At 36.6% G+C, this 12,507-nt stretch overlaps 1 protein-coding gene across 3 annotated transcripts; it reads left to right on the forward strand.

Annotated features, from left to right (window-relative positions):
* LOC137819729 (uncharacterized) lies at nt 1-11,881 on the forward strand. 3 transcript variants are annotated; one of them, XM_090296785.1, is made up of 14 exons: nt 1-827; nt 943-1,026; nt 1,114-1,200; nt 1,292-1,396; nt 6,150-6,248; nt 6,337-6,435; nt 6,516-6,602; nt 6,721-6,810; nt 7,130-7,240; nt 7,320-7,418; nt 8,196-9,300; nt 9,533-9,808; nt 10,046-10,855; nt 11,163-11,881. In XM_090296785.1, exons 1-14 carry the CDS (start codon nt 256-258, stop codon nt 11,727-11,729), a joined length of 4,191 nt encoding a protein of 1,396 aa, XP_090152911.1. In that variant the 5' UTR covers nt 1-255; the 3' UTR covers nt 11,730-11,881. The 3 variants fall into 3 exon arrangements, with proteins under 3 accessions (XP_090152911.1, XP_090152910.1, XP_090152912.1); XM_090296784.1 differs by having other exon boundaries at nt 128-827; nt 1,114-1,212; XM_090296786.1 differs by lacking the exons at nt 1-827; nt 943-1,026; nt 1,114-1,200; nt 1,292-1,396; nt 6,337-6,435 and having other exon boundaries at nt 6,149-6,248; nt 6,462-6,602.
* The last annotated feature ends 626 nt before the right edge of the window (nt 11,882-12,507 follow it).

The raw sequence follows: 12,507 nt of genomic DNA on the forward strand, positions 1-12,507 counted from the left end.
ATTGTCTACAATAGAAAGATTTAGTTGGAGCCACTCAATTCTGTTGACATCTACTTGCTCTGTTTTTTCTTCCCCTTTCCACGCATTTTCCACCCAATGAATCAGTTCTTTAAATAAAAAAATTACTTAACAAACAGAGTGAAAGTATCAGCACTGAATGAATGAGTAGAAAGGTTATGGTCTGATCCTAAACATTTCTCTACCAACTTTTCAATTTCCTTCTTTCTTCAGCAGCACACAACTTTCATCTCTTCCATGTCTTTCTCTGATGGTGATGATGAGATGGAGATGGACTTTCTTCGTGATCGGTACGAGGACAGCAGAAACTATGAAGTGTTCTTGAGTTTCAGAGGGGAAGACACGCGTGCTTCTTTCACTTCCCATCTCTATGCTGCTCTTCAGAATGCCGGAATCTTTGTTTTCAAGGATGACGAGTCACTTCCCCGGGGAAGGCAAATTTCACCCTCTCTGAGGCTGGCGATCGAACAGTCTCGAATTTCTGTTGTTGTTTTCTCCAAAAATTATGCAGAGTCGTGGTGGTGTTTGAAAGAGTTGGAGAAAATAATGGAGTGTCACAGAACCATAGGGCATGTGGTGCTACCAGTGTTCTATCACGTTGATCCCTCCGAAGTACGTCATCAAAGAGGGGACTTCGGGAAAGCATTTCGACGCCTTTCGAGCAAGATTTCGAATGAGATTGAGGAGAAGGTGCTGGATTGGAAACAGCGGTGGAGGACCGCACTTGGTGAGCCAATTGAGGAAAAGGTGCTGGATTGGAACCAGCGGTGGAGGACGGCATTTGGTGAGACTGATGGCTTCAATTTGAGGTTGAAATCCTACGTGACAGGCAACCATGCGCTTCCTGCTTCCTCATATTTTTACAGAATATTGTCTCTAAGAATAACATTTTTGAAATTCATAAGATGTTTGTTGGTTTCAAAGGTTAGACAAAATCGTGCTGGTGAATTGGAAAGAGGAACTTGCTGGGGCTGCTCAGATCTCAGGGGTTGTAGACTTAGATCTAAGGTAATAGAAACACTTCATGCTTTACGAAATTTTACTGAACGTTGTCACTTCAAAATAATAATCATGATGTTCGTGACATGTATCAAGGGGGAAAATAGAGATTGCTGATAAGATAGACTTGATCGTGATGCACTGGATGGAGGGACTTCGTACGGGTGTTGAAATCCCGATTAGGTGTGTAGTAAAGTATGTGTTGCTTTCAGGTTTTTCTTGTACATTGTCTCTAAAAGTAACATTTATGAAATTTATCACATGTATGTACTAGAGAAATGAAGACTTATTATGATATGATAGACTTCCTCTTGAAGCAATGGAGGGAGGTAATTTGTGAGCCAGTTAGCATCTCAGAGGTTGCATTCTTAGATCCACGGTAATTGAAACACTTTAAACTTTCAGAGTTTTACTTAACATTGTTACTTTTTAGCCAAGATAAAAACGCTATTGCATCACTATACAGGTTATAATACTAACTAGGTTACATTCTAACCAACCTGTTTCAATCAATCAATCATATGCAACATTCTTCATATTATTAACAAAAAAGTCGAGAAACCAAACCAAACCTATTAACAAAACCTAAAATGCGGAAGATCACGTCTATATCTACCAACAACCATAAGCGATACAAGGAGGAACACCCTCCCATGGTGAGAGAGAAGAGAGAGAACATAAAGAAGAAAGAACCTAAAGTATTATTATTGATTCTATGTCAGGGAAGGTACAATCGAGAAAGATATATAGAAGTGGGTATGTATCATAGATACCCAAGCATACCCATACATAACTATGTAATACATCTAACACATCCCGTAAACTCATGGTGGGATTGGGAACCACCATGTGTTTACCTCGAATGACAAAAAATTTGGAGCCAGACACAGGTTTAGTGAGAGCATTTGCAATCTACCAGTAGGGAGGTGAACCAGAGAGACACACTTGCGTTGTATGTGATTGCGCACGAAATGTAAATCTAATTCAAAGTGTTTGGTTTTGGAGTGCATCATTGGATTTGCACTACGAAGTACTGCATTGAGATTATCAGGGTAGATGCGTGGGGTGTATGTGGAAATATGCAGTTCAGAAAGCAATGATGTGATCCAGAGAATTTTAGCTAGAACTGCAGCACCCGCCATACTCAGCTTCGGTGCTGCTTCTGGAAACTGACTTCTGATTGTGTGAGGACCATGCAATGATGTTAGATCCCATATAAACACAATAACCCGTGGTGTACTTGCGGTCATCAACATAACTCCCCAGTTAGCGTCGCTGATAGAGCTAGGGTCACTCCCTTGGATTCGAGGTCAAGGGAAGAAACCTCCAGAAAACATATAAGAGAGAAGATAGGAAATAATTATTATTATTTTTTTTCATTCCTTTCATCATGGTAGTATTTAAACAAATGATCTAACGCCAATCATTGGCAACCCGAAATACTAGGAAACAACAAAATAGAATTGGATTTCGTATCTACACCTATGACTCAGCAGAAAAACAGATTTGCATATGACTCAGCATAATTCTCCCTTCACACATAGTCACTTAGGTAAGTGGGTTTCCGGGTCATCCTAATGGATTTGGACGATTGGGCCTCTGCATTCCTATCATCACCTTCCTCTGGGAGAACCACCTTGTCCTCAAGGTGAAACTTGTGTTGAAGATCATCCCATTTTTCCCAGCTTGTGTCTTCCGGAGCCAAACCAAGCCACTGCACCAATACCAAGAGAGAAGGTGGCTAAGTGTCCCATTTGCGGTCCAAAATAGCCAAAGGTTGAACCAAGGGATGGTTATCGTGGGTATCCGGTGGTAATGGATCAATATTGTGAATGAGTGGACCTTTGTGAAGTTTCAGCAAAGAGCAATGAAACACGGGGTTTATCTTTGAACCAGAGGGTAAATTCAAACGATAAGCAACTGCCCCAATCTGTTTTGTGATTTGAAAAGGACCATAAAACCTTTTAGATAATTTATGATATGTCAAATTAGAAATAGAACTCTAGCGATAAGGCTGCAATTTGACATAAATCCAGTCTCCTATATTGTAGGATATATCTCTCCTTTTGCTATTAGCTTGTAGTTTCATGGCAGCTTGAACCTTGAGCAAATGGTTCCTTAATTTGAGCAACATTTCTTGTCTAGAAGCCAATAAATTGTCAACAACTTCAATGGAAGATGAACCAAGCAAATAGTGAGGTATGGATGGAGGACTTTTGCCATACATAAGCTTGAAAGGTGTAACTCCAGTAGAGGAATGGACAACAGTATTGTAAGACCATTATGCTAGAAAAAGAAATTTGTACCAGCTGGATTGTTTAGCAAAAACAAAGGAACGCAGATACTGCTCAAGTACTCGATTAAGGACCTCCGTTTGACCATCAGTTTCGGGATGGTATGAAGTGTTCATGCGCAGTTTTGTGCCACATATTTTAAACAACTCGTGCCAGAATTGACTGATGAACATGGGGTCACGGTCTGAGACTAGGCTACGAGGGAAGCCATGGTGTTTGCAAACCAAGTCCAAAAAAACAGAAGCCACCTTGAAAGCCCCATATTTTGGAGGAAGTGCGCCAAAGTGAGCACCCTTAGGGTGTGTTTGGATTGGAAAGGAGATTTGAGAGAGTGGATTTGGAGTGATTTGAGAGGAAAGTGAGGTTGTTTGGATTGTAGGTATATTAGAGTAGATTTGTGAAGAAAGTTTATTGAATTTTGTGAATGATGTGATAGTTGTATGAAAATTTTGACATTTTAATAGTATTATGTAGTGAGTTTACCCCTGTAACCGCGACGACGGTCCTCAATCTTGTCTTCGTGGAGTTTTGCCAGGGCCATGGCTTGAGGAAGAGACAAAGGTTGTAATGCTTGAACCTCTCTAAGAATGTTCGGTGAGAGTCCGAAGATGAAGCAACTAAGGAGGAACGAAGGAGCGAGGCCAACAATTGATTTTCCAAACGTTCAAACTCATTCAAATAATCATTGACAGTACCACGTTAAGTAAGTTTGAACAAGGCTCCTTTGGGGTCATCATAGAACGACGACACAAATCTGGTTTCGAGAGCTTGGAGCAAGCTAGGCCACGACGTGATGAAGCTGTTGCGAAACATCCATTGAAACCAACTCAAAGCAAGGCTATCCCTGTAGAATGATGCCACTGTGATATGGTCCTCGTCGGGTGTCCCTTGGTAATCGAAGAATTGTGATATTTTGAAGATCCATCCCATTGCATCATTACCATCAAAACATGGAACCTCAAGCTTAATAAGTGGTCGGTTGGTGTAGGGCGGTGGCGGTGGGTGGGCTGAATGTGGTGCTGAGAGAGTTCAGTTACTTGAGAATGGAATCGATTTTGAGGGAAAGTTCATGTTGGTTAGAGGTGAGGGTGTTTTGATTTTGGGTGAGGCGAAGAACAGCCTCTTCCAGGCGGTCGGTGGTAACTTTGGAGCGCGTATTGTGTTCGGTCATGGTGGAGAGAGGGTAGGTTGGACCAATTGATAGAGTTACGGTCACTCCCTTGGATTCGAGGTCAAGGGAAGAAACCTCCAGAAAACATATAAGAGAGAAGATAGGAAATAATTCTTTTATTTTTTTTTTTTCATTCCTTTCATCATGGTAGTATTTAAACAAATGATCTAACGCCAATCATTGGCAACCCGCAATACTAGGAAACAATAAAACAAAATTGGATTGCGTATCTACACCTATGACTCAGCAGAAAAACAGAATTGCATATGACTCAGCAGAAAAACAGAATTGCATATGACTCAGCATAATTCTCCCTTAGGTAAGTGGGTTTCCGGGTCATCCTAATGGGTCTGGACGTGGGGTGTATGTGGAAATATGCAATTCAGAAAGCAATAATGTGATCCAGAGAATTTCATCTAGAACTGCAGCACCCGCGATACTCAGCTTCGGTGATGCTTTTGGAAACTGACTTCTGATTGTGTGAGGACCAGGCAATGATGTTAAATCCCATATAAACACAATAACTCGTGGTGCACTTGCGATCATCGACATAACTCCCCAGTTAGCGTCGCAGAAATCAATAATGGAGGAGGAAGAGTTTTTGCGAAGAAGAATTCCATAATCAACTGTTCCGACGAGATATCTAAGGATACGTCTTACACCTTGCCAATGATGATTTTGTGGCTGATTCATGAATTGACAAACTTTGTTAACAAAATTGGAAAGCTCAGGTCTTGTGATAAGTATGTATTGCAAAGCACCGATGACAGAGAGAAACAAGGTTGGATCTGGAACTGGTTCAGATGCGTTTCGTTGAAGATGTGATGAAGATATCATTGGTGTGTTGGATCACCAGTGACAAAACCAGGTGGTTACTGCATGTATACTTGTTCTTCAAGGTCATCGTTGAGGAATGCATTCTTGATATCTATTTGCCTTATGGTAGTTGGAGGTGACAACATGAGCCAAAACAACCCGAATTGTAGTGTGCTTTACAACTGGGTTGAAAGTATCGGTGTAGTCAAATCCTTTTGTTTGATTAAACCCCTTAGCTACTAACTGGGCTTTGCAACGCTGGAACGAACCATCAACATTGAGTTTGGTCTTGAAAATCCATTTTCAGCCCACCAAAGAATGCCCTTTCTCGCATGGCTTATGTAGGTGGGGGAGAGTACAAGCAACCACTCCAGGAGACAAAGCTTGGAGAAAAGATTTAGAGGTTTTTGTTTGAATGGAAGGTTGATCCTTGGGAGGTATGAGACATTTACAAGGACAAACAGAAGGTTCCTCCAGGTCCTGGCCAAAACCGGACATCAATGGCTCAGGGACGAAGACTGATGTTGAAATGAGAAGATTTGAAATCTTGAATCTTGGAGACAACACATTTGAACATTGTATTTTAAAATATGATACCAAGTTGAAAGAAACAGATAGATTGTATTGCTGAGATGTGTTTACAATTGTGATTACAGCCTGAATTTATAAACTATTTACGACCTAATTAAGAAAAGAAATAATAGGTAATTAAAGCTATACAAATAAAATCAAATCACTACAAGATATCAAATCTGTCCCAATAAATAGAGAATGAAATCCGCACTTAATTACAGAATAATTTTCTTGATTATGCAACAATATCGTTTATGAAATTCATTATATACATGCAGAGCGGAGATCGATAATGTTATAGAATTCCACGTGCAGCATTGTAGGGAGGCACTTTTTGAGGCTGCTGGCATCTCTGGCGGCGCAGTCTTGAATTCCTGGTAATGGAAACATTTAGTGCTTGATCATATTTTCACTAAACATTGTCTCTAAAAAATAACATTTATGAAATTCATCACACCTATGAAGCGGAGAAATGGAGATTACTAACGCAATAGAACTCCACATGAAACATTGGAAGGACGCATTTTCTGAGGAAGCTGGTGTCTTAGCTTCCAATTATTCATGGTAATTGAAACACTTTCTGCTTTCAGATTGCAACGGTACACTTTCTCTTAAAGTAACATATTTATGAAATTCGTAACAAGGAGGGAGATAAGGGACCTCATGAATCATTGGAGGGAGAAACTTTTTGAGGCTTCTGGTACATCAGGGGATAAACAACTCTCTTCCAGGTAATTGAAACAGTTCCAGCTTTCAGATTTCAACCGTACATTATTTTGTCTGAAAATAACATTTATGAAATCTTATGACAAAATAACATGTATGAAATTCATAACATGTATCAATTAGAGAAATTGAGATAGAACAGTTCTTGGAGTCTTGGAGTAAGGCATTTGCTGAGGCTGTTTACACCTCAACAGGTGCAGTCTTTGAGTCCAGGTAAGAGGAACTTTAATAACTCTCTTAAAACTTTTTTTTTCAGCACTCTTCTATTAGTTGAAATTTGTTTATTATTACAATTATTTATATCTCTTCTCTCTCATTTTAGGAACATTTTTCATGATTTAGAAATTAAACCTATCTAAAATTGCAATTTCTAATAAATTTTAACAAATAGTAAAAACAAGGCTGGAAAGAGTGTTAAAGAGATTCTCACTACCACTCCTCTTCAAGAGACAGTTGAAACACTTTGTGCTTTCATGTTTTTACTTAACATTGTCTATGATAGTAACATTTATTAAATTCATAACATGTATAGAAGTTTAAAAATGCTGAAGGCTTATAATCGTATAGAGAGACTTCTGAATCATTGGAGGATGGCACTCTGTGAGGCCGTTGCCATCTCTAGGTTGGTAGTCGAGCATTACAGGTAATGAAACACCTACTTTCTCCGATTTTTCCTAAACATTGTGTCTAAAAATAACATGAAATTCATTATATGTATGAAGAGGAATAAAGGATAACGAGATCAACTACCTTGTGAAGCATGCTGGGGACACACTTTGTGAGGCTGCTGGCATCTCAGGGGTTGTAATCCTGAATTCTGGGTAATGAAACACTTCTACTTTCTCTGATATTTTTTTTAAAGAAATACGATTACTTTATACTTCAAATTTTTATGTCACAGTATCATAATGCACAAATTATAAATTTGCAATTAACCTTTTCAATCAACCTCTTTACTGTAAATTTTTCTCTCCTTAATTTTATCATTGAAAGATGTAGAAACAATCTTATAGAAAGATAAATATTTAAAAGATTTAACCAGGGGAAATATACATGATAATGTAAGAATAGTTATGGTAATTCAGTGCTGATAAAAATTATAAACTTAAAAATTCAAATTAAAAAATATTTATAATTAATTAGAAATTAATACTAATGGTTGGATGAACTAATAGTTCTTGTCTATTTAACTGTATTTTCAGGAAATCAAACAAACATTGGTTAAAGTACTAAGAACAAGAGCATGTTTGTTTCATGTTCGTAAAAGAAATTGTTTTTATAAAACCAAAAATAAGAAAAAATATTTCAGAGAAGTAATTTCTACTAACTATAACAAAAATAGTCTTTGTTTCACTTTAGTTTTCAATTACTTATATTCTCAGTTGTGTCGCTCCAGCTTATTCCCCCATTAAATTTCTTTTTTCCCATTCTAAAGGATAGTTATTGACATGTGTGCTACAAAATAGTTCTTAAAAACTAAAAAATAAAAAAACAGTGCATTAGATGAATTTAATGAAGCAACACACACTTGTTCAAGTATAACTTTCTACACAAATTTTCCTTTTATTTTGATGCGTATAGCATGGCTCTTGTTGTAGGAATGAAAGCGAGGCTGTGAAAAATATTGTTAAAAATGTTACAAGTTTGTTGGACAAGACAGAGTTGTTTGTTGCCAATAATCCAGTCGGAGTAGAATCTCGAGTGCAAGAAATGGTTCAATTGCTAGAACAAAAACAATCAAACGATGTTCTACTACTTGGGGTATGGGGGATGGGAGGAATTGGTAAAACAACCATTGCAAAAGCAATTTACAATAACATTGGCCGCAATTTTGAGGCAAGGAGTTTCCTTGCAGATATTAGGGAAGTTTGGGGGCAAGAAGCTGGCCACGTTTGTTTACAAGAACAACTTCTATTTGATATCCACAAAGAAAACAATACAAAGATACATAACATTGAATCAGGAAAAATTATATTAAGAGAAAGACTTCGCCATAAAAGGATACTTCTTATACTTGATGACGTAAATAAATTACAGCAATTAAATGTTTTGTGTGGAAATCGTGAATGGTTTGGTTCAGGGAGTAGAATAATCATCACAACCAGAGACGTACATTTACTTAGAGGGAAAAGAGTTGACCAAGTGTTCAGTATGAAAGGAATGGATGTAGATGAATCTATTGAGCTTTTTAGTTGGCATGCATTCAAGCAAGCAAGTCCCAAAGAAGATTTTATTGAACTTTCAAGAAATGTAGTTGCTTATTCTGGGGGATTGCCACTAGCTCTTGAAGTCCTTGGGTCTTATTTGTTTGATATGGAGGTAACAGAGTGGAAGATTGTATTGGAAAAACTCAGGAAAATTCCTAATGATGAAGTACAGGAGAAGTTAAAAATAAGCTATGATGGTTTAAGTGATGATACAGAGAAAGGAATATTCCTTGATATTGCATGTTTCTTTATAGGGAAGGATCGAAATGATGTTATACATATATTGAATGGTTGTGAACTTTTCCCAGAAAATGGAATTCGTGTCTTGGTAGAGCGAAGCCTTGTAACTGTAGATGATAAGAACCAACTTGGAATGCATGATTTGCTACGAGACATGGGAAGGGAAATTATTCGTTCAAAATCACCAATGGAGCTTGAGGAGCGTAGCAGGTTATGGTTTCACGACGATGTGCTTGATGTGTTATCAAAAGAAACTGTAAGACCTTCATTTATTATTTTAGTATTTAAAATATATAAAGCTCATGGAAATATACACATTTATGAGTTGGTTATTAGCATTTATTTGTTTAATTGATTGTCACAAGAATTATAAAAATTACTTTGGTTGTGAATTGTTTGTTTCCTCTTAGCTTCTAGAATAAATGAGATTTTTTTTTCTCAGGGTTTTAAAGCTATGCATATTTTACCGTTCCTTTTTTCTGTGATAGGGAACAAAGTTTATTGAGGGATTGACTTTGAAGTTACCAATAAGTAATACAAAATCTCTAAGAACTAAAGCTTTTATGAACATGAAGAAACTCAGGTTGCTGCAACTTTCTGGTGTAGAACTTGTTGGAGATTTTGAATATCTTTCCAAAGACCTTAGATGGCTTTGTTGGCATGGATTTCCTCTAGCCTTCATGCCAAAAAGCTTTTATCAAGGAAATATAGTCTCTATTGAGTTAGAAAACAGTAAGATTACAATGATGTGGAAGGAGGCTCAGGTATTAATTTAGTTTTTTTATGAATTTTCTTTTAATTTTTCTGTGTTTTGTCTTTTCATGTTAAATTGTGGATTATAGGATTTCTTATAGCTAAATTGTTATCATTGACATCACTACAAAAATGGCATATAACTATATATTTAACTTCCCACTTCACTGTTCATGACATTTTAATTGCTTTCATTTATTTTGTTGTTTTTTATCTATTTTTTCTCTATTGTATTTCTTTTCTTGTAGCTGATGGAGAAGTTAAAAATTCTCAATCTTAGCCATTCTCATTATTTAACAAAGACTCCAGACTTTCTGAATTTGCCTAATCTTGAAAAGCTGGTACTCATGGACTGTCCAAGGCTGTCTGAAGTTTCATATACCATTGGTAATCTCACCAAAGTTCTACTAATAAATTTTCAAGATTGTATTGGCCTTCGTAACCTTCCAAGAAGTATCTATAAGTTGAAATCTCTTAAAACACTCATTCTCTCTGGATGTTTAAAGATTGACGAGTTGGAAGAGAGCTTAGAACAGATGGAGTCTTTGACAACCCTTATTGCAGATAAGACTGGTATTACAAGGGTGCCCTTTTCAGTAGTTAGATCAAAAAGTATTGGATATATTTCATTATGTGGTTATGAAGGATTCTCACGCGATGTATTTTCCTCTATCATTTGGTCTTGGATGTCACCAGTAAATAGTCTCTCTTCCCGTGTTCAAACATTCGTGGACATGTCTTCTCTTGTTTCTTTAGATGTACAAAAAAGCAGTTCCAATCAGCTATCATATCTCTCTGAGGAGCTTCCAAAGCTTCAAAGTCTTTGGATTGAGTGTGGCTCAGACCTTCAACTTTCTCGAGATACATCAAGTATTTTGGATGCTTTATATGCGACAAATTCTGAAGAATCGGAGTCATCTGGAACCACATCACAAATGCAGAATGTATTTACATTAATTGAATGCAACTCAAGTTCAAAACGTTTTGAGAAAACACTTTTAATTCAAATGGGAACAAGTTGGGAAATCACACATATTCTGAAACAGAGAATTTTACAGGTTCCCCTCTCTCTCTCTCAAATGCATCTAATTGTATTCTGGTTTGAAAATTTACTTATTTTTTGGCAGCTGAATTATTTTTAATACATCAATTCTATCTGCAAGTGTCTTTTGAACAATTTACTTCTTTCGTGCAAGCTATCATCATTTAGAATACTTTTTGGAAAAAGATCAGAATATTAATTCATGATAAAATGCGTTTATATCTTGTTATATCATGAATTGTTGAATTTATTATAAGGTGGTATTAATGAATGAATTGATAAACTTTGATAAACTTTCAGCATATACATCTTTACTTTTACAGAATATGACTACAAGTGAGGGCGGTGATTGTTTGCTCCCTGGCAATTGTTATCCAGATTGGTTAACCTTCAGCAGCAAAGGTTCTTCTGTGACTTTTGAAATCCCTCGAGTGAATGGGCGTAACTTGAAGACAATGATGTGTCATACCCATTATTCTTCCTCTGAAAATATAACTTCAGATGGGCTAAAAAATTTGTTGGTGATAAATCACACAAAGACCACCATTCAGCTTTACAAGAGAAATGCATTAGCGTCGTTTGAAGATGAGGAGTGGCAGAGGGTACTATCAAACATTGAGCCTGGAAACAAGGTGCAAATTGTTGTTGTTTTCTGGAGCGGATTAACTGTTAACAAGACCACAATTTATCTTATATATGAGGGAATTGATGAAAAAGACCATGCACCAAATCTGAATGTTCCCAGTGATGAATCTTCTCCTCGAGTGGAATCCATGGAGGACTTGAGGGGTGTTTCCGTTAAAAGCATAAATAAAAGCTTATTGAATAAACTCTTATCATGTACATACTGTTGTAAAGGAAAATTGGAAAAGAAGAAAAATAAAGGTTAAAGGATGGTGAATGGATGGTAGGTTAAAGTTATTTATTATGGTGACGGCAAACCTTGTATTGATGCTACTTTTTTGCTCATTTATGTAAGCACATGCTATGCTCTGCACAGGACCTTGATCATTTGTCCACAAATTTGCATTAGTCTTTTAAATATTTTTGTGCTTTATTTTGTTAAAATATAATATTTTGAAATATTAAATTTTAACTATTAACGAATTAAGAATAGCTCAAAGCATAGCTTAGTGATTCAAAATTAAACATTCATGAATTAAAAGTGGCTTAAAACATAGTCGAGTAGTTAAAAATTAACCATTCACAAATTAAAAATGGTTCAAAGCATAGTTGAGTGATTAAAAGTTAACCATTCTCATATTAATAATAGTTCAAAGTATAATCGAGTGGTTCAAAGTTAACCATTTATGAATTAAAAATGGCTCAAAGTGTAGTCTAATGGTTCAAAGTTAACTATTTACAAATTAAAAACAGTCCAAAGTGTAGCCGAGTGTTTCAAAGTTAACAACCATTCATAAATTAAGAACAACTCAAAGTGTTGAGTTCAAAGTTAACCATTCACGAATTAAAAGCGATTGAAAGCATAGTCGAGTGGTTCAAAGTTAACCATTTACAAATTAAAAACACTTCAAAGCGTAGTCAAGTGGTTAAAAGTTATCCATTCACGAATTAAAAGCGGCTCAAAGCATAGTCGAGCGGTTCAAAGTTAATCATTTACAAATTAAAAACAATTCAAAGTGTAGTCGAGTGATTCAAAGTTAACCA

The sequence above is a fragment of the Phaseolus vulgaris genome, chromosome 10 (genome assembly GCF_051622355.1).
Source record: "Phaseolus vulgaris cultivar YP4 chromosome 10, ASM5162235v1, whole genome shotgun sequence".
Lineage (NCBI taxonomy): Eukaryota > Viridiplantae > Streptophyta > Magnoliopsida > Fabales > Fabaceae > Phaseolus > Phaseolus vulgaris.